General features: G+C 43.8%; 2 protein-coding genes and 1 long non-coding RNA gene across 6 annotated transcripts; 2 read left to right on the top strand and 1 right to left on the bottom strand.

The window, feature by feature from the left end:
- Positions 1-18: 18 nt before the first annotated feature.
- On the top strand, positions 19-12,218 carry MED17 (mediator complex subunit 17). Its single transcript, XM_015852308.3, has 12 exons — positions 19-276; positions 1,242-1,408; positions 1,865-2,084; positions 3,481-3,617; positions 3,722-3,806; positions 4,322-4,474; positions 5,182-5,312; positions 5,990-6,174; positions 6,574-6,711; positions 7,583-7,700; positions 8,911-9,070; positions 11,146-12,218. Exons 1-12 carry the CDS (start codon positions 45-47, stop codon positions 11,349-11,351), a joined length of 1,932 nt encoding a protein of 643 aa, XP_015707794.1. The 5' UTR covers positions 19-44; the 3' UTR covers positions 11,352-12,218.
- On the bottom strand, positions 8,489-18,306 carry VSTM5 (V-set and transmembrane domain containing 5). 4 transcript variants are annotated; one of them, XR_014942237.1, is made up of 5 exons: positions 18,118-18,306; positions 15,673-16,002; positions 15,449-15,586; positions 15,002-15,124; positions 8,489-12,395 (listed from the first exon to the last, which is right to left on the bottom strand). XR_014942237.1 is itself a non-coding variant. In XM_085536474.1 (4 exons), the coding sequence occupies exons 1-4, from the start codon at positions 18,200-18,202 to the stop codon at positions 15,081-15,083; spliced, it is 597 nt and encodes a 198-aa protein (XP_085392600.1). In that variant the 5' UTR covers positions 18,203-18,306; the 3' UTR covers positions 11,984-15,080. The 4 variants fall into 4 exon arrangements, 1 of the variants encoding a protein (XP_085392600.1); XR_014942238.1 differs by having other exon boundaries at positions 8,489-10,942; XR_014942239.1 differs by having other exon boundaries at positions 11,984-12,968.
- Positions 18,307-18,518: 212 nt separating this feature from the next.
- LOC146762856 (uncharacterized) lies at positions 18,519-19,274 on the top strand. The gene is made up of 2 exons (XR_014942242.1): positions 18,519-18,597; positions 19,228-19,274. It is a non-coding gene; the product is annotated as an uncharacterized LOC146762856 (long non-coding RNA).
- The last annotated feature ends 332 nt before the right edge of the window (positions 19,275-19,606 follow it).

The raw sequence follows: 19,606 nt of genomic DNA, 5'->3' as shown, positions 1-19,606 counted from the left end.
CGGCTCCGCCCGGCACCCGTAGGAGGCGAGGAGGGCGAGCCAAGATGGCGGGTGTGCCGGCCGTGCGTATCAGCATCGAGTCGGCGTGTGAGAAACAAGTGCAGGAGGTGGGGCTGGATGGCAGCGAGACCTACCTGCAGCCCCTCTCCATGTCACAGAACCTGGCCCGCCTGGCGCAGCGCATCGACTTCAGCCAGGGCTCCGGCTCTGAGGAGGACGAGCCGGGCTCGGCGGGCCGCGCCTGGGCCGAGCAGAACGAGGCGGAGGATGAGGAAGGTGAGGAGCGAGCAGGCCGGGTGGGGTGGATGCCCGAGGCCTGCAGACCCCAGAGCTGCTCTGTGCGGCCGGTGTGCCTGGTGAGGTTCCCTGCAGCGTAGTGCAAGGTCTGCTCCTGCGGCATGGCAGACACTGCTGTCCCTGCAGGCTGGGGGGTGATAGAGCACAGCCCTGCTGGAAAGGGCTTGGGGGTGCTGGGGGATGGCAGCCTAGACGTGAGCCAGCAGTGTTGCCTAGCAGGCCAGAGAGCCAACGGCCAGCGGGGCAAGGGAGGTGATCCTGATCCTTTGCTCTACACTCTGTGACCTCGCCTGGAGCACTGTGTCCAGATGGGCAGTCCTCAGTACAGGACAGACATGGAGCTGTTGGATGCATCCAGAGGAGGGCCACAAAATTGATCCGAGTGATGGAACATCTCTCCTATGAGAGCTCGGCTCAGTTCTCCAAGCTTCTGTTCAGCCTGGAGAAGGGAAGGCTGCGGCGAGACCAGAGAGCAGCCTTTCAGTGTCTAAATGGGGGCAAGAGAAGGGACAGGCTCTTAAGCAGGGTTTGTTGTGACAGGACCAAGGAAAATGATTTCCAACTTAAAGAATGAAATTTAGACTGAATATAAGTTTTTTTTACACTAAGGGCGGTGAGGCACTGAAAGAGGTTGTCCAGGGAGATGCTGATGTCTCTGAAGACCTCTAGGTCACACTGGACAGGGCTCTAAGTAACGTGTTGTAGCTGTAGGGGTCCTTGTTCATTTCAGGGCAGTTTGACTAAATGACCCTTAAAGGTCCCTTCTCACTCAAATGATTCTGTAATACTGCTGACAGAGTTCTAGGAAATACCTTGGTGAAAGGGAGACAAGGTAAATCCATGTATCACGTTGTGTTTTATGCTTTTGTGAAGGTTTGTAAAAAGATAGGGTGTAAGACTCATTCTTAAAACATACCTTATGTCTGTATTTGTTTTGTTTTCAGGGTTGGTGAAGTTTCAGCCGTCCCTCTGGCCTTGGGACTCTGTGAGAAACAACTTAAGAAGTGCCCTGACTGAAATGTGTGTGCTGTACGATGTCCTCAGCATCGTTAAAGATAAGAAGTTCATGACCCTGGATCCAGTGGTGCAGGACCCTCCTCCTCCCAAGCAGGTACATTGCAGCTTATGCATCTCCTGTGTGTTCATACTGAAGGTTTTGAGGCTTTTTTGTGTGAGTGATAAATAGAAGATCTGGTAGTATTCCACACGGTGCCTTTTTGCTGTGCTGTATGGTAAGTGGGGAGGGCTCAGAGTGGGAAAGGATGCTGAGCTCAGAGGCTTCTTGGAGTTGTAAATCAAAGTGCTTCTTGTGGCCATGTCATACTGACGTGAAAGTAATTCTACTCAGCATCCTACAAAAGCTGCCTTACTGTCAGCGCAGTGTCAGAAGCTGAAACATTGTTGGCTCTGTTGAACGCCGCTCAGCAACAGATAAAACATTGATGTATTATCAACATTGTTTCTCTCCCACAGCCAAAACACAGCATCGTACCAGACGCTGTTAAGAAAATCAACTCTGTCCCAGCAGAAACTGTGACAGGTTTATTGGGTTTTGTTTTCCTCCTAGAATCCTCAGTTTCTACAGTTGATTTCAAAGAAGAAGTCATTAGCAGGTGCAGCTCAGATCCTGCTAAAAGGAGCGGAAAGGTTATCCAAATCAGTGGCAGAAAACCAGGAAAATAAGCGACAAAGAGATTTCAACTCAGAACTACTAAGACTGAGACAACACTGGAAGCTGAGAAAAGTGGGCGACAAAATTCTTGGTGATCTGAGCTACAGAAGTGCAGGTATGCAGTCAGGGGTTTGTTTTTACACAGAAATGAATATTTAGATTGTACAAAGAGTGTTTTAAGCTGGAAAAAAAAACCCAGACGGACTATCTTCAATAATACATGTCAGTTAATAATACATAATTATGAGACTGAATTGTAAGAGGACGCTTGTTTTATTATCAGGGAAAACATCCCACCATCCTTAACCTAGAAAGTGATTTTAAAGGTGAGATGAGTTTTAGTAAAGATTGCTTTACAGAACAGTTCTCAATGGGCTGAGAAGTGGTCTGCTGACAAGGAGGCCTTGTACACAAAAGATCTGTGAATCATTTTTAAGTTGAGGAGTATCTTTTATTTTTCCATGAACGCAGATTCATTACTTCTGTTGTAACTTCTGAGAACTGATACTAAGAATATACAGTATTACGTGCATTATGTATGAATCATGAATAATAATGCGTTATTATATGAATTTCATCTCTGTCTCTGAGGTATAGGTATAAAGCAGGCATCTAAACCAATTATTTTGGGCACCTGTCCTAGTAGCTAAGGTGGAGAAAGAGAATTAGAGCTGTTCTTCTTTTGTTAATGATTAAGCTGTAGCTATGACTCTCCTTGAGTCTCAAGGTTATATGGCAGGTGCTGCTCTTGGTCGCATCAAACTCTGTGCAGTAATACAGGTGTGGGAAGACTGTCTGAGAAGCTGCTTGGCAGAAAAGGACCTGAGATGCTGGGTAGAAGGCAGCTGAACGTGAACCAGCAGTGTGCCTAGGTGGCCAAGAAGGCCCATGGAATCCTGGCCTGCATCAGAAATAGAGCAGCAGCAGGGCTAGGGAAAGGATTGTCCCCTTCCATGCAGTATTGGTGAGACCACACCTTGAGTACTGGGTTCAGTTTTGTGCCCTTTGCTACAAGAAAGACATGGAGTTGATCGGATGTGTTCTCAGAAGCACAAAGCCAGAGGGACTAAAAAAACGAGAATTATGAGGAGTGGTTGAGAGAGGTGGGCTCTTGTAGTCTGGAGAAGGTTGAGGGGAAACTTCAGGGCTCCCTATGACTACCTGGAAGGAGGTTACAGATTACAGCAGGGAGAGTGTTGGTCTCTTTTCTCAGGTGACAAGTGGTGAGACCATTTCCTTGCATCCTAAGTTGTGTCAAGAGAAATTAGATTGGATACTGAGAAGAGTTTCTTCATGGAATGGGTAGTTTAAGGCTGGAAAGGGCTGTCCAGGGAGGTGGTGGTGTCCCCCTCTGGAGATACGTAACAGATGTATGGACATGTACCAAGGGACATGGTTTAGTGATGGGATTTGGTAGATGAGATGGATGGCTGCATTTGATAATCTTGAAGATCTTTTTCAACCTGGATGATTTTAGGATTCTGCTATACATGTCTTTGTTCTTTGATTAGGTTCCCTTTTCCTTCATCATGGCACATTCGAGGTGATCAAAAACACCGACATTGACCTGGATAAAAAGATACCTGAGGATTACTGTCCTTTGGATGTTCAAATCCCTAGTGATTTAGAGGGATCAGCCTACATAAAGGTTTGTCAGAAACTATAACGGAATAGCATTGTTTTTATGCTGTTTGCATGTTTGCAATGAAGAATAAACTTGAGATAACCTTTTATTTTTATTTTTCCACATAGGTTTCTATTCAGAAACAAGCTCCAGACATTGGTGACCTTGGGACAGTCAATCTCTTCAAAAGACCCATGCCAAAATCAAAACCAGGTATGTTATTTTCAGGGCATGTTGTCACAAAATAGGTTTGTGGGTGATGTTTAATTTGAAAATTCTCACATAAAGCTTTAAAGAAGAGTGGACAAGAATATTCTTATTTAAACTAAATAAATTCTGATAAATACTCAATTTGTAGAAGAATTGTAGAATTGTGGAATGGCCAGGGTTGAAAAGGACCACAATGATCACCCAGTTTCAACCCCCTGCTGTGTGCAGGGTCGACACCACCAGACCAGGCTGCCCAGAGCCACATCCAGCCTGGCCTTGAATGCCTGCAGGGATGGGGCATCCACAGCCTCCTTGGGCAACCTGTTCCAGTGTGTCACCACCCTCTGTGTGAAAAACTTCCTCCTAATATCTAATCAAAACCTCCCCAGTCTCAATTTAAAACCATTAATACCACCTTATTACTCTAGCAATGACATTCAGGCAACTGCTGCAGAATATCTGGTATCTGAACAAGAAGGCAGCTTCTCTTTTCTGAAGTCATGTATTTGTATTTTCAGGTACTCCGCACTGGCAAACAAAACTGGAGACTGCACAGAATGTTCTCCTGTGTAAAGAAATCTTTGCCCAGCTGTCACGAGAAGCTGTTCAAATTAAATCACAAATTCCTCACATTGTTGTGAAAAATCAGATCATCTCTCAGCCTTTCCCAGGTAGGAAAACTTGCTTAAATACAGACTGAAGTTCTGTTTTATGTGACTTTGGTTGTTTTTTTTCTTTAGGAAACAAGGCAAAAACTGTCAAACTTGCTTCTCAAAGGTTCTGAAAAGCAGAGTTTCCCAAAATTTTACTTGCTAATTATAGTAAAATTCAACTAATATACTTCGTTTTCTAGTTGGCTCTTATGTTATTATACAGATTGTTGTTTTTTGTCGGTAGTACTTAACATCGTTCTGTCAGCTGTAATGACAGGTGCACATTGTGGAGCTTTGCATAAATCATTGCTTCGTGTGGGTGAAACTTTAGTGGTGAGTTAATGGGCTATCTGTAGAATGAAGGCTGATACTCTTCAATGTGAACAATTAGAGAAGATGAAGATGGGTCAGAGCTGCTGAATTCATACAAGGGATACGCAACTGCTTATGAAGAAACCTTCTTCCTCTGTATGCGGGTTTGAGTTACAGAAGTAGTTATGAAATAAATCCATTGAGGTAGCTGGCCTTCAGTGAGCAATAAGTGTTACCTGCTTTTGCTGTTGCATTCTCCATCATTTTATTTCTATTTTTTTTCCCTTTGAGATAGTGAATGTTGGTTGTAGAGCCAGTGTCTATATAAGGTGAAGAATAAGATCTCAACAGTCTGCTTGGAAACCATGTCCTTATTATATTTTCAGTAATCCTTTAAAACCTGCTTTGCACAGGCTTGCAGTTGTCTATTTCTCTGTGTCACTCTTCCAATGACAAAAAGTCACAGAAGTCCACTTCAGAAAAACAGAATCCCGAGGATCATCTCTATGTTCTGGAACATAATTTGCATCAACTTATCAGAGAGGTAATGCATTCATGGTCCAGTATTGGAGGGGGCTTTTTTTGGCTTTTAGTTTTGTTTTGTGCTGCTATAATAACAGATGGCCACTAGAGGCCAGTACATTTCTGTCCATTTCTGTGAAGCAACCTGCTGATCTGCTTTACTATGCAATAGTGACTAAGGAGTTCCAGCAATGCTTTCATGGAACGCTAGTTCTGAACATAACTTTAAGCCCGGCTGCTCACTTGTGAAAAGCTATGCAAGGATTTCTCCAGCTCATCAGTTTCCCTTTTCTACCTCTGTGTTTAATTAGTGTTTGTCAAGTACGTAATGAATTGAGTATTGATTTGGACTATACTTCCATGAGAAAAGAACAATAAATGCCTGCAGTAACTGTGCTTCAGTTGAGGTCTGACTATTGCTTCAGTGCTTTAGATTGTCATACAATTGAATGGGAAGACCTGGAGAAATAGGCAGGAGGTGTGCATCCTTCCTGATCCGAGAAAGTGCAGATGTCTAAGCAGTTGTAAAAGCATGTTCCAGAAAGTGTTCCTACCCATAGTGCGTGGCTCCACGAGCCATGAAGTCATGTGCAGTGGCAAAGTTCTAAGATCTAATGTGAAGCATTGTATTGGCGTATGCATATTAAATCTTGTATTTGTGTTAATTTGGTCGCTTTCTCTTTTAACAATTGTTTCCAGTGTCACAAGCAAACTTTGAGCTCCACGGTGATGCCACATCCAGCAAGTGCCCCTTTTGGCCACAAGAGAATGAGACTAGCAGGACCACAGGCTTTTGATAAAAATGAAATCACTGCCTTGCAGACAAATGAAGGGCTTCTGGAAAAGATCATAAAACAGGCAAAACACATCTTTCTGAGGCGCAGGTAGGTCACGAGCTGTGTAATGAAATGTGACACTGTGGAAAACAGGATGTTTTTCAGTGTTCGGTTTCTACTTCTTTGTCTGTTTAAGTATGAAGAATAACAACGTATGACCACACAATACTTGGCTAGAGAAATCTGAATGTTTCTTACTAGTGAGGTCTGTGACAGCTGTGATGGAGGCTGCTCGTAGTTATCCTTTTTAAAGTTCTTTGCTGTGCAGTTGATACTGTGTAATATCACATCAATACTTCTGCAGAGTATATGTGGAATATATACAGTAAATGGCCATATTTAATTTGCAGCTGGAATTTTGAAATACACTGGCTCATTTCCTTTAAAGAAGATAACAGCACAAATTAGCAATATTATTTTGAGTGGAATGTATCCTTTTTCCTCTAGAACTGCTCGAACCATTGACAGTCTGGCTAGTCGTATTGAAGATCCTCAGATTCAGGCCCACTGGTCAAATATAAATGATGTTTATGAATCCAGTGTTAAAGTTCTAATAACTTCTCAAGGATATGAACAGATATGCAAGTAAGTATGAAAGCACGTGCATCTTTCTATTTGTAAACTGACATTGCAGTAGCACAGCATGTACAAGTGGCGTGTTGCAGTTTTCATAGAATCATAGAATGGCCTGGGTTGAAAAGGACCACGATGATCATCCAGTTTCAACCCCCCTGCTATGTGCAGGGTCACCAACCACCAGACCAGGCTGCCCAGAGCCACATCCAGCCTGGCCTTGAATGCCTGCAGGGATGGGACATCCACAGTCTCCTTGGGCAACCTGTTCCAGTGTGTCACCACCCTCTGTGTGAAAAAATTCCTCCTAATATCTAATCTAAACTTCCCCTGTCTCAGTTTAAAACCATTCCCCTTGTCCTATCACTATCCACCCTCATAAACAGCCACCCCCCTTCCTATTTATAAGCTCCCTTCAAGTATTGGAAGGCCACAACAAGGTCTCCCTGGAGCCTTCTCTTTCCCAAGCTAAACAAGCCCAGTTCCCTCAACCTTTTTTCATAGGAGAGGTGCTCCAGCTCTCTGATCATCTTAGTGGCCCTCTGGCCCTTAGTAAATTTTCCTGTTTTCTGGAAAGAGATGGTCACAGTGGCAGGGAGGGAGCTGTAAGGCACCTCAGGAGGTTCCTTGACTTGAACAAGCAGTGGACCAGTCCTGGGAATGTGCCATGGAATAGATTTGCCATGCAGCATACAGGGGAATGTTGTAGCGAATGATATAATTGAGGTGTTTAAAGTTGTTATTGTATTCCACGGGCTTTGCACTATCCTTGTCTTAGAGTTCTTATCAATTAATTAGAACACAGAACTCTTCCTTGAACAAGCTTTCTATTTTCTGAGGTGTTATAATACATTTTGAATAAATGTTTATCTTTTCTTCAAAGATCCATTCAACTACAACTCAATATCGGAGTTGAGCAAATCAGAGTAGTGCACAGAGATGGAAGAGTTATTACACTGTCTCATCAAGAGCAAGAACTGCAGGATTTCCTTTTATCTCAGGTATACTCATATACTTTGCTTTTCCTTTTCTTCTCCTATTTTGGGGGACAGAAGTGGGAATCTCTCCTTTATCTGTGTAAGGAACATTAGGAAACTTGAAATGAAGTTACTGCCAGAGAAAAGGTAAATGACCGGATGTGTTTGTATACTGCATTTAGCAACTGCTACTGAAGTGCCATACCAGGTCACTAGCAGCAATCAATTTTTTCCCCTTCCATTAAAAATACTAATGATACTGATACTCGTTATCAGAGCGATAGCATTCTTGCTGACTTCAGAACAAACCAGTGAGAGCAGGCTACAAGGTACTTGATATTATTAAGCTTACTGTAACCAAATCCAATCCAGAGATCTTAATGAGCCCACAATTACTGTCATTTCAGCGCTGTGTTGTTAATGATTGCATTGCAACAACCATTACTAAATCAGCTGATATTCGAACTGAGGCTCGTTAATTGCATAGAACAAGCTGCTGGTTCTGTTCAGAAGTGACAGTCTCACTAATAAACATTGTAAATAGTCAAAATACAGGTCTTTAATAACAGTGCTTGGCCTGTTGCAGTTGCATCAAACTCCAGAACACAAAGAAAACAAGTTGAAACAGATTCTACCGATGGTATCTCTTCATGAAGACGTGTTTTTAGACTTTTTCAGAGAAGTGCTGACAGTGTTGGGTTATTCTTTGTGACAAGGGTTATGTTTTGATGTGGAAAGACATTCACTTCTAAACTTGTAAGTTGTTGAAGTTCAAAGCTTAAAGCCCTTGAGCGTTATTGGAGATAATCGTGTGCCAGAGAACCTCGGCCTTTATTTGAGTTTGCAATGTTAATATATATTTGCAAAGATATTTTAGATATTTTACAGCAAAGGTCTTTATCCAAGAAAAATGTTTCAAAATCCTTTTCATAACAGCTGGGTAATTTTCTTGTTAGTTGAAAGCAGTACTTAAAACAGTCATCTGGTTGCATAGTGTACTTGATACAGTGGTCGCCTCTGCCTACAAAGCTGTGCTGACATGTATAACATGTTTTTTTTAAACAAACAAACTCCAAAACAGCCACCAAAACCAAAAGAACAAAAGCAGACAAAGAAAAGAAACTCAAACAACAACAAAAAGCCACACAAAACAACCCACAGTCACAGTTGCTCTGCATTTCATTTTGCGGTGTGCAAATACTGATGAGAAAACGAACCTGTTGTCACCTTTCAGATGTCGCAGCACCAAGTACATGCAGTTCAGCAGCTTGCAAAAGTGATGGGATGGCACGTGCTGAGCTTCAGTAATCACGTTGGCCTGGGGCCAGTGGAGAGTATTGGCAATGCATCTGCAATAACCGTAGCGTCACCAAATGGAGACTATGCCATTTCAGGTAATACTTTCTATTTCAAATGTGTACAAAATTCTTAAGTTCTAAAGGATTTTTAAGTTTTCCTCTAAAATCAGTCTCCAGGATATTATAGAACAATGATAACTTAGAGCAAAATATTCTAGAAACTATCTCTTGTGCTTGGAATCGGCACCTAAAGAGAATGAGTACTTTACCAAGCAGCAAAAGAAACCCTAGGAAAAGCCTGGGCCTGCTGCCAGGTGGGGACAGGATCTGGTAGCTCAGGACATGGAGAATGTTGGGGTACCTGATGTCTTCTTTCCTTTGGTCTTAAGACTGACCTTCAGGAATCCCACGTCCCCTTGACTTGGATCACAGAGTTAACTTGACCCTCCTTACTGAGGTTAAATGATGATTCTGTGAATTTAGAACAAAGAATCATGTAGGATGTGTCTGACCACTGAGGGACCTGGTTAATGTCACTGTAAATCCACTCTTGATGATCCATTAAAGGTCATGTTGATCAGGAGAGATTCCTGAAGACTAACAGAAGGCCTGTGTCATATATTAATGAAGAATAGGAAACTACAATCTGGTCAGCTTAGCTGCAGTTACTAAGAACATGAGAGGGTAAAAAAGACGCAGCAGTTTCCAAACATATTAAGCTCATAAGGTGTATGTAAGGAGTAGCTGACATCAGCTTATGAAGGAGAAATTACACTCAATGAGCCCAAAGAGCTTTTTACACTGAGATAACTAAGTCAGTAAGTGAGGGGAGAACAATGGATGTTCTATGTTTTAGCAGGATTTTTGAGACTGTACACCAACATCCCCCTTGATTGACAGAGTGATGGAATAGAAGCTAGGCTGGCTGAAATGCCAGGCTCAAAAGGTTGTGATCCTCAGCCACAAAATCCAGCTGGATGCCACAAGTGTGGTGTACCCCAGAGTTCAGTGCTAGGATCGTGGCTGCTTAGAGCAGCAGGATGTTGGGGCAGGTTTGCTGGCGATACATAAATGAGAAGTAGTTGATGGTGATGATGTGTGTGCTGCCATCCTAAGAGATGCATTGAAATCTGGGCTGGCAGGAACCTCAGGGCAGTGCTGAGTCCTGCACATGGGGAGGAACAAGCCCAGACACCAGCAAGCTGCCCACAAGTGCCAGAATGTGTCCTGATGTCAAAAGCCAGCAGTTTCCCATACTACATCACACAGAGCCTTCCAGCAGGTTGAAGGAAGGGATCTTTCCCTTCTGCTTAACACTGGTAAGGCCACAGCTGGAGTTCAGTGCTGAGTTCTCCAGTACAGGAGAGGCGTGGATGTGCTGGAGTGATTCCAACAAACAGCCACAAGGACCATTGAGGGACTGGAGCATCTCTCCTGTGAGGAAGGGCTGAGGGAGTTAGGACTGTTCAGCATGGAGAAGAGGAGGCTGAGGGGTAAGGTGACATCATTAATGTCCATAAATACCTGGAGGGTGAGTGCAGTGAGAATGAAGCCAGGCTCTTTTCAGTGGCACCCAACCATGGGCACAAACTGATTCCCAGATCTGAGGTGGTCATACAGCAGTTTTCATCTGCTGCCACAAGTGTAATGTTTGGGAAAGCCAAGCATTACCTGCTTAAGCAAATCATGAGCCCACCACCACCAAAAGGAAAAAAAGGAAAAACACCAAAGAAACACAAGCAAAAAACCTGCCACCAAGACATAGAGAATAGCACCCTCTCTCCACCAGTCATGCAGTTTGATAATAACAGCAGTCCTGACTTCATTCCTCTCCATTTCAGAGATATCCAGTAGAAATCTATGATCAAGGCTATTTTTCCTTGCCATTCACGTGTAAGGTCTATCCATGGATTGTTTGTCAAATGTTTCTTTGGTTTGCTTTAGCAAAGAGCAGTGCCAACAGAAAAACTGTAGAGAAAAAGCATGAAATCAATGAGAGCAAATCAAAAGTAGCAGCTTTTACAACATAAATGTACGTGAGACAATCTGTCATTTGTGTCCAGCGTGTTTGGAATTGACTAAAAATAATGTACTGCATACCTGAGGAAGGATATTTAACATGAGGAACTTGTAATGTGTAAAAACACTCATAAAATCTTTGTTTATCACAGTACGTAACGGTCCTGAAAGTGGCAGCAAAGTTATGGTTCAGTTTCCACGGAGTCAGTGCAAAGATCTCCCCAAAGGCGACGTACTGCAGGACAACAAATGGAACCACCTTCGAGGGCCCTTCAAGGAAGTCCAGTGGAATAAAATGGAAGGGCGCAACTTCGTGTATAAAATGGAGCTGCTCATGGCAGCCTTAACTCCATGCTGATAAGCTCTCAGTCTCTTCGTGGGGGCTTTGAGTCACTGCTGTGCTGCCTGTGCAACAAAAGATAATGTAGCCTGTGGGGCTATACAAGAAAACAAAACCAAATGTATTTCCTGTACAGATGCATCTGTTGTAGGGTTTATAATAAAGCATTATCAATGATGGGTAGAATACAGCTTCTTCAGAAAGCTCCTTCCAGCTGTACCTTTGCAGGCTGCTCTACCTGGATCAACATACCTGAGAGACTAATGTGTTTTTTGTTTATTAAATGGAGTTAAGGAGCCCTTTGCTGTATGAAAGGAGCCTGCTCAAAATGACACCTTTTCCTTTACAGCCTCTGCTTTTGCTGAATAGATTTTTACAGTTACGTTGCTTGCAATTTCTGGATGTAGAGGAAATGAACTTTACCTATGTATAAAATTCTCCTGCCAGTTTGAATTTTTGTGTAACTTTTGTGTGTGTAAATTCATGTCCAGAAAGAACAGACTGGGAACAGAGCAGGTAACCCATGCAAGAAGCCTTGGATCTCCATAGTCATCCTGTTCTTTTTATTTCTGCCCTGGCATTCACTGCCATTCAGAAGAACGATGGTATTCTCATAGAGGTCAGCTCTGTTGAGGTCTTAAAGAGGTAATTTTCTTTCTTTCTTTCTCTTCCTTTGCTGTAATTATAGCTGCCTTGATGTTTCTACTGAAGTTTTGCCCACTTTTGTTTTGTCATTAATGGCTAAAGGTCTTTTTGAAACTGCCCTGTGTAAGCTGGTTAAGACTTTCATCCATACTGTGTTACAAGGTGTGTATATACATACATATATAGAAGAGAACTTTTTGCACATAGAACATGCTTGAATTAAACCATCGTATTTCTGTAGTGACAGTTGTTATTTTGCTATGTTCTTGAGCAACGTGAAATAGCTGTTAGAAATACCTATTAAGCAACTGCTGTTTAGTGTGTATCCAAAGCAGCTATTATACTGTGTTGAAATTTTCCATTGTGGAACATACTGTTATTTCAGTTCCTTGAAGTTCTTAATTCTGTGCAACTGGTCTGTGGGAGAGAAAAGCATTTCTCATAAGGTGTCGTGGATAATTCATGAAATAGAAAAAGTAATAGTTGAAAGTAGCACACAGGTCTCTTGATCATCTTGAGGTGGCTGAATCACAACAGCTGTGATACCTGTTCCCATATTGCTTGGCTAGCAGGTGGGGTTTTGCTCCTTACTGAACAAGGGGTGGCAGTGCAGCTCCCAGACTGATGCAGGTCTTGCACCTTACTGCAGTAAAGCTGTTTTGACTCTTGGCAGCACATCAGATCTCACTCCAAATCAGATGTAGGTATGAAACAAATTGATCTGTAATTTCACTGTTTTCAACCTAAACTGACAAATCTGCATGGAGCAGTGGCCTGTTTGCCAATGAAGCACTTCATTACCAAGTAATCACTTTGGAGCTACTAAGTTGTCGTGTTTGCAGGGTTTGTTTCCTTCTGGGGCAAAAAGAAGGGCGCAGAGGGATCATCTTGTTTCAGAAGTGCAAGCACGTTATGAGCACAGAAAGTTGTTTAGACTTTCAGGCTTGGCTGTTAGTAACAACGCCATGTGGTTAGGAGCCTGCAGAGTGCCTTTAAAGAGAGGAATCAGTGAGTACTCAGTACTGGTGGAAAACAGGCTGATACGACCTCTAAACTGAGACAGACTTGGAGAGGTGTTCCAGCCCCCTGATAATCTTTGTGGACCTCCTCTGGAACCTCTCCAGCAGCTCCCTGTTTCTTGTATTGGGAACCCCAGACCTGGACACAGCACTTAGAAAGACAGAGTAGAGAGGGACAATCACCTCCCTGTCCCTGCTGGCCACCCCTTTTCTGATGGAGCCTGGAATGCCATTTGCTTTCAGGTGCTGAAGAGCAGATTGATGGTTTATGTTAAGGTTTTCATCCACTGGGACCCCCAGGTCCTTCTCTGCAGGGCTCTGCTATGCGAGTTGGAAATTTCTCTTTGCTTTTACAGTGCATCTACACCATAAGGGCTCATTCCAGCTTTCAAGTCAGGGCATCCATGCCTGCGTATGTTTTCTGACTTGTCACATTTATTCAAGTAAATGTTAGTAGGCAAGAAATGGTCTTAAATGTCAGCTACATTTATCATGTTTTCTAAGCAACTCTAGCTATGTGCTCAGCTTAGCTTAGTCGCTTCATGTTTAAGTTCTAATACTTGGGAATTAATAAACAGAAAGAGATATACAGGAAAAGTATTCTGAATGCTACAAGAATGCCTTACAGAGTGCTTCAAACTTCAAGAAGTTAAAGGGAACACTTTCAGCTTCTGTGTCACTGAAGTTGAATTCACTCAGACATGCAGAGGACTGGCAATACATCCTTAGTGTGAAGAACTGGTACCAAATGTTCCTTCACTGAGCTGTGTTTTATATCTGAGATATTCATTTATTTTTCAGTTTCTTGCTTCCTGGATGCAGGAAGGAGCAACCAGCTGAATCTAACACCTGAATTTATGAGTGGGTGTAAGGTCCTCTGCACTGCAAATGGCCTGTGCAGAAAAGTCAGCCCTAGAATGAAGCATTTTGTTCCAAGTGCTTTGGAAAAAGCTTTTCTGGTTCCTATCTGCACTGTTGTGCACTTGATAGGAAATGCTTTGTTTTTGTGGATCAAACCTGTGGTACCTCAGCTCTGAGCACAGCTGTCCTTGAGAAGAGGGGAACTGTCACCCCAGGGAGGCGGTGGATGCCCATCCATGCCTGGAGACACTCAAGGTCAGACGGGATTAGGGACTCTAAGAACCTCATCAAGCTGTAGGCGTCCCTGTTCACTGCAGGGGAGTTGGACCATATGGCCTTGAAAGGTCCCTTCCAACTCAAACAATTCTATGACTCTATGACTTGTAAAAGCTTTATGAGGCAAGTGAGCTGAAGTGTAAAAGAGGCAGTAGCAGCAGCAAAGCTCAAAAAGCCACGTGGTGTCTATAGACACAGACTAGCCCTCAGCCTCTTACATTTTAAGCCACTCCACTGGTGTGGGGTCAGTTTTCTATCCTCCATTTCAGACAGCATCACCTTCGGTGCCTGTGCGCAGTTCCTTGTTCGACAGCCTTTCTTAGTAATGTCATAAAATGTGTGTTTTATGTCCCTGGGCAGTGTAAACAGTTGGAAGCACAGGCAGTGGAACTTTGACCATCTTGGCATTATTTCAATGTCAGTTTTGACTGAGAGAGAATTACAGTTTGTGTTCAGAGCTTCGGGAAATTCCTTATGACTGAAAGTAGCAGCACATGCATAATAAATAGGAAGAAATCCTTGTGGGTAATTTTGTCATGTAATATTGCAATTAGACATTGAATTTATTATGTAGGTCTATCGTAATGGCCGTTCTGTCTTGCTGTAGCCAAAATGCAAGTGTCCTTCAGGAACACTATCATTTCCTTACAGGTAGATATTATTGATTGCTTGTTTTTAGGAGTGGCAGAGGCTGTAGATTTTATTAGTTAGCCACAAAAATGTGTCTGTACTCAGTCACGAACACGAACTCTGACTAGCAGAGCCCAGATCCTAACAGGTCAAAACAACTCCATCAGACACTGCTGATTTCAGGTCCTATGAGCTCTGTAAGTCAATAATTTTCTATGGTAGTCGCAAATACTTTACCTTGTAGGTTCCTTCTTGCTTTCCTTGCCAATACTTTTTCCTGAGGTAGTTGTTATTTTTGTTATGAGAGAGTCCTTGGCTAACACTCAATGGTTTCCAATTCAATTTCTTCAGTTGTACTTGCTGCAAATGAAAGGATGAAATTATTGATTGGGAAATGGATGGGAAGGTCAGCATTCCAAAATTAACAACTCCATTTTAATAGCTGAGACATTTTTAATATTAACTCCAGGTTACTCATCTAGAATTTGGCTTAAAGTACATCTTTCCAAAGCATCTGACCACATAATAAGTCCCTCAGAACCCTGAATGTGACACTAGTTGTTGAGTACAAGACTAAAAGCACTATGAAAAGTGAAAGAAACTCAAACCATGAGTGAGTTGCTCAAATGTCTCAGAATTCAGATTGGAAAAACGTGTATCTATCTTGGCTGCATTCTTAGATACCTGTTAGCTTATGTGTCTTCTTCTGGAATAGGTACAGGGATTTGTTACACAGCCACATGAAGCAGATCAAAATGGCAGATACCGCAGCAAGAAATGCAAAGAGAACAGCTACGAAATGTAAATCTTCATAGATAATCTCTGCAAAGAGAAATGTGTGATGTTACAGAACTGCTTATGAGTGTTTAAACACAGGGTAAGGCTAAGAACTCCTGCAAGGTTCATACCGTAAACATTGAGTATGATGGTGCCGTAGGCATTGGTTCCATACTCCTCTGTGACTGTGATAAAATAGTAGCCAGCATCTGTCATGCCCACGTTCAGAAGCTGTATAGAACCATTGTCAAAAGTAGTCACTCTGTCCTTATAGCCGGTGGAGATATTGATGTAACTCCCACTTTTCCACTCCACAATTTTGGTGGTGCCCCAGCTCGACACATGTTTCCACTCCACGGTGGCAATGCCTCTACAGGAGTACTCAACAGAGAGGAGGATATTTTGTGCCACGGTTGCGTTGATGTTGGGCTGTGGGACAATTAATGACACTCCTCCAGGAGCTGAAAGACAAAAGGGGAGATGAGTGTAGGAGGGATGCAGCAGTTGTGTATCCTGGGCAGGGTGGGACCTCCTGGGAGGGCAATTCATTCTATCCTAGTGGTCTGGTTTAGGACAGGAGTTTCTCTCTCTGTTGACCACAGTAGAAATGCACACGTCTAACTTAAGACTAAATACGTGTTTTATTTGGTTGTAGTCAGGAGAAATGTTTCTATGTTACAAGTAACAGCTTGTGTTTCAGTGTTTGGTGGAACCAGTTTGGAAGGGTCTTTCTGGGAAGGAATTGTGACACTTTCTGGAAGCTCTGGGCTTTTGATTATCTCAAATGGAGAAATGGAAATCACATCATGTTCTCATAAACCTCATCCTTAATGCGTTTTATCATGTATGGGAGAAGTAGGTGCTGCATTTTCTTTGTAAGCATTCAAGGCCCTGCAACCCATCACCTCCTCAGAGGTAAATGAACTGTCTTTTGTGAACAGTCCAAAGCTCCATTTCTCCTACATCCCCAAAGTCTGTGTTTCACAGTAATGTATTTACAACTCAATTGCCAGGCACTTAACAAACAAACAAAACAGGGATGGCCTTTATGATTTATAAAGTCAATTACGATGTTCCAGTTTACAGGGACTTCAGACAGACCAAGTCAGCCTAATGCCCCCTCTAAAATGACAACAAACATTCTGAAGAAATACAAAGCCTGGTTTATTGACCTCATACCATGGATCGAGAGATGCTTTTGTGTTCACTGGTACCTGACTTGCCTTTGAAGTTCTAGGTTTAAAATGGAGATCTTAATTACTGTGACCAAAGTAAGCTATTTTATCAACTAATCGTCCCCCCAAAGCAAGAACTGTAGCAAGCTTAAACGCGTGAAGATTTGGCAAGGACTTAATTGCGTTTGCAGGATGAGAGGGACACAGCAGGATGAGAGGGACACAGCAGGCTGCTGGAGATGTCGTGTAGGCTTTAAATCAGGAATAACGTGTCAATAACGTCTGACAGAACAGATACATCAATAATGTGTTAGGAATGTTTGAGAGAACAGCTACATCAGGACAGTCAGCTACCTGCCAGTGCAGATAAATCCCACATCATCAGAGGGACCTTGTTGCTGTTTTGCACCAACGTCCAGGCAAAAAAAATGGATACCAAGAAATAATTACCACATACTTCCCACTAATGTGATTATGGAGCTGTTCATAACTGCTAAACGGAATGGATCGTTATGTTTAATGTGTAACTGCAATAATCCTACTTGCATGAGGGCTTTCCTGCATGAGGATCTGGAAGAACACCAACCATGTGAGTTTCAATTGGAGCACGTAGTTTTTGAGTTAATGGCAAGTTAGTGACACTTGGTGAGAGGCTCAGACTGGGTTTCCTGCCTGCAGAAATCAAACCAGACCGAAGGCAGATAAAGCACAGGGGCAGCCTTTTCCTGCTTCATCTCACCCACCCTCATGGCCTGGGCACAGCCTGACTGCTACTGCTGAGCTGGGAACAGCGCTGGGACCTCAGCTCTTCCCACCACAAACTGCTGGGATTCTCCCTTGGTAGGTTCTCCTTGTGCTCACTCTGCCTGCTGCCCTCCCACAGCCCCGTGGCATCCTTGCCCAGGCTGTGCTTGTTTTCAGTCTGCCTTCAGCAGAGACCGAGCAGACCCATGTTAAGGGCTTTGTGACCGTGAGATAAACAGAGCGGATGGGAACTTCTGGTAACCGCTGCAAATTGCTCTGATTGTTTTCTGTTCCCTATGTTTATTTAAAGTCCTTTTGCTCTGTTTCTGGCTAGAGCTGAGCCAGCAGTGCCTTCTAATGCTGTGATAAAGGCAATTCTTTTGAATATATGACGGCAAGTTAAACGTTAAAAAGATACTCCTTCCACTGAACTATCTGCAAATAACGTGAGCTCCCCGTGCAGCCCACGGAGCCAAACACAGCAACGCAACATCTAAACACCGATAAGTATTTGCGACATGCGGTGCTCCTGGCTCACCTGAACCGGTTGGATCCCAAACGAGCTGCAGCAGCCCGCAGTGCAAACATCGCACCCAAGGGCGATGGGTACCCACGGTACATGCAGGAGGAGGAGGGAAGGGGAGCGGGCACACTTACTCTGCAGCGCCCAGCCGGCCGCCAGGCACAAGGTGACGGTCCCCACGATGGCACCGCGTCTCCGACAGCCCCGCAAAGGTCTCATCGGGGAGCGGCCGCGGTGCCGGCATTGACCCCGCCGGGCGGGGCCCGCGACAACGGGCTGCCGGCCTCTTCCTCGCTGCTCTCCCTCCTCTTCCTCCCCAGCTCAGCCTTCCCCGCGCCTCTCCCCGCTGCCCCGATACGGCCGCGGGATGCAATTGGCCGCCAATGGAACCGCGTGGCTGAGCCCGAGATGGAAGGGGATCTCCCTGAATGGAGGTTGTGGCCAGGTGGGGGTCGGCTCTGCTCGCACGTCGAGAGGGAACGGCTTTAAGGTGCTCCGCGGGAGGCTCGTGTTGGGTATTAGGGAACAGTTCCGAAACATTTCTCCTCTCTGCAGGAGCGGTGAGACACCGGCACGGGCTGCTCACGGAGGGGGTGGAGTTACCGGCCCTGGAGGTGTGCGGGAGCCGTGGGGATGCGGCAATGAGGGACGTGGGCATGGGGGGGAGGCAGCAAAGTGAAGGTGAGAAGGGAGCCCTCAAGCTCTTTGCTCAGTCCTTGACTAGAGAGGATGCAACCTGCATGAACTCCAGGGCTCAGCTTTTATTCACAGTGCGGTAAATTCTCCACCTTCCAGACACATGGTACGTGCCTGAATGCTCAAAGGATATCAGGTGAAGGCACAAGCATTCATAGCAGTTTTATTCCTCAAAGCATTAAAGGTCTCACAGCGATGTGACTTTGTGCCATTATCCCTATTCATTTCTCTAAGCCTTTATTAAGTTATTTTCGGGCTCTTGGCTCAATGACCCGTTTTGGCAGCGTAACATATGGGGCAAGAGCTCATATCAAATGGATTTAACTGTGAGTAATTTAAAAGGTATCACACTGGTTCCATTGATTTAATCTGTTCTATTGATGACAGGGGCAACCATGACATTGAAATCCAGATTACGAGAGCTTCCCTGATAGTGGTAGTTTTGGCTTTGCAGCATATGGCAAGTGTTCAGTCTTGGGATAGGAAATAGATGTTTGTTTTCAGCATCAATGATTAACAGCGAAGACATTTTTCTTCCTTCTTTTCAGAGGGAAAATTATTGAACATCGAAGTAAGAAAAAAACAACCAACTAAACCTGTGCCTCCAGAAATACCCTGCAGCACACGAGAAAACACTGAGTATTAAGGAAGTGTTTAATCAGATTCCAGGCCATAGGGCTGCTGCTGGGGACGCAGGATTTACGGCCTTAAAAGTCATCGTTTGTGCCAACTTATACAGCAAGAGGGCTCTGGGGAGACTTCATTGTGACCTTCCAGTACATGAAGGGAGCTTACAAGCAGGAAGGAGAACAACTTTTTATGTGATCCGATAGTGACAAGACAAGGGGGAATGGCTTTAAACTAAAAGAGGAGAAGCTTAGGTTTAAAGTTATGAAGAAATGCTGTACTAAGAAGGCAGTGAGGCCC

This window comes from Coturnix japonica, chromosome 1 (genome assembly GCF_054131305.1).
Source record: "Coturnix japonica strain WE chromosome 1, WE-NBRP24, whole genome shotgun sequence".
NCBI classification, from domain to species: Eukaryota; Metazoa; Chordata; class Aves; order Galliformes; family Phasianidae; genus Coturnix; species Coturnix japonica.
The sequence above is the reverse complement of the archived record's forward strand: the minus strand, read 5'-3'. Positions and strand labels throughout refer to the sequence as shown.

What these genes read in the sequence shown, in the direction of transcription:
- MED17 (XM_015852308.3), top strand. Translation starts at nt 45, where the DNA reads ATGGCGGGTGTGCCGGCCGTGCGTATCAGCATCGAGTCGGCGTGTGAG. An exon ending in AGGATTTCCTTTTATCTCAG is followed by an intron (nt 7,701 to 8,910) that starts GTATACTCATAT and finishes GTCACCTTTCAG; the next exon opens with ATGTCGCAGCACCAAGTACA. An exon ending in TGGAGACTATGCCATTTCAG is followed by an intron (nt 9,071 to 11,145) that starts GTAATACTTTCT and finishes TGTTTATCACAG; the next exon opens with TACGTAACGGTCCTGAAAGT.
- VSTM5 (XM_085536474.1), bottom strand. Translation starts at nt 18,202, where the DNA reads ATGAGACCTTTGCGGGGCTGTCGGAGACGCGGTGCCATCGTGGGGACC. An exon ending in CATCATACTCAATGTTTACG is followed by an intron (nt 15,587 to 15,672) that starts GTATGAACCTTG and finishes TTCTCTTTGCAG; the next exon opens with AGATTATCTATGAAGATTTA. An exon ending in GAAGACACATAAGCTAACAG is followed by an intron (nt 15,125 to 15,448) that starts GTATCTAAGAAT and finishes TTTCATTTGCAG; the next exon opens with CAAGTACAACTGAAGAAATT.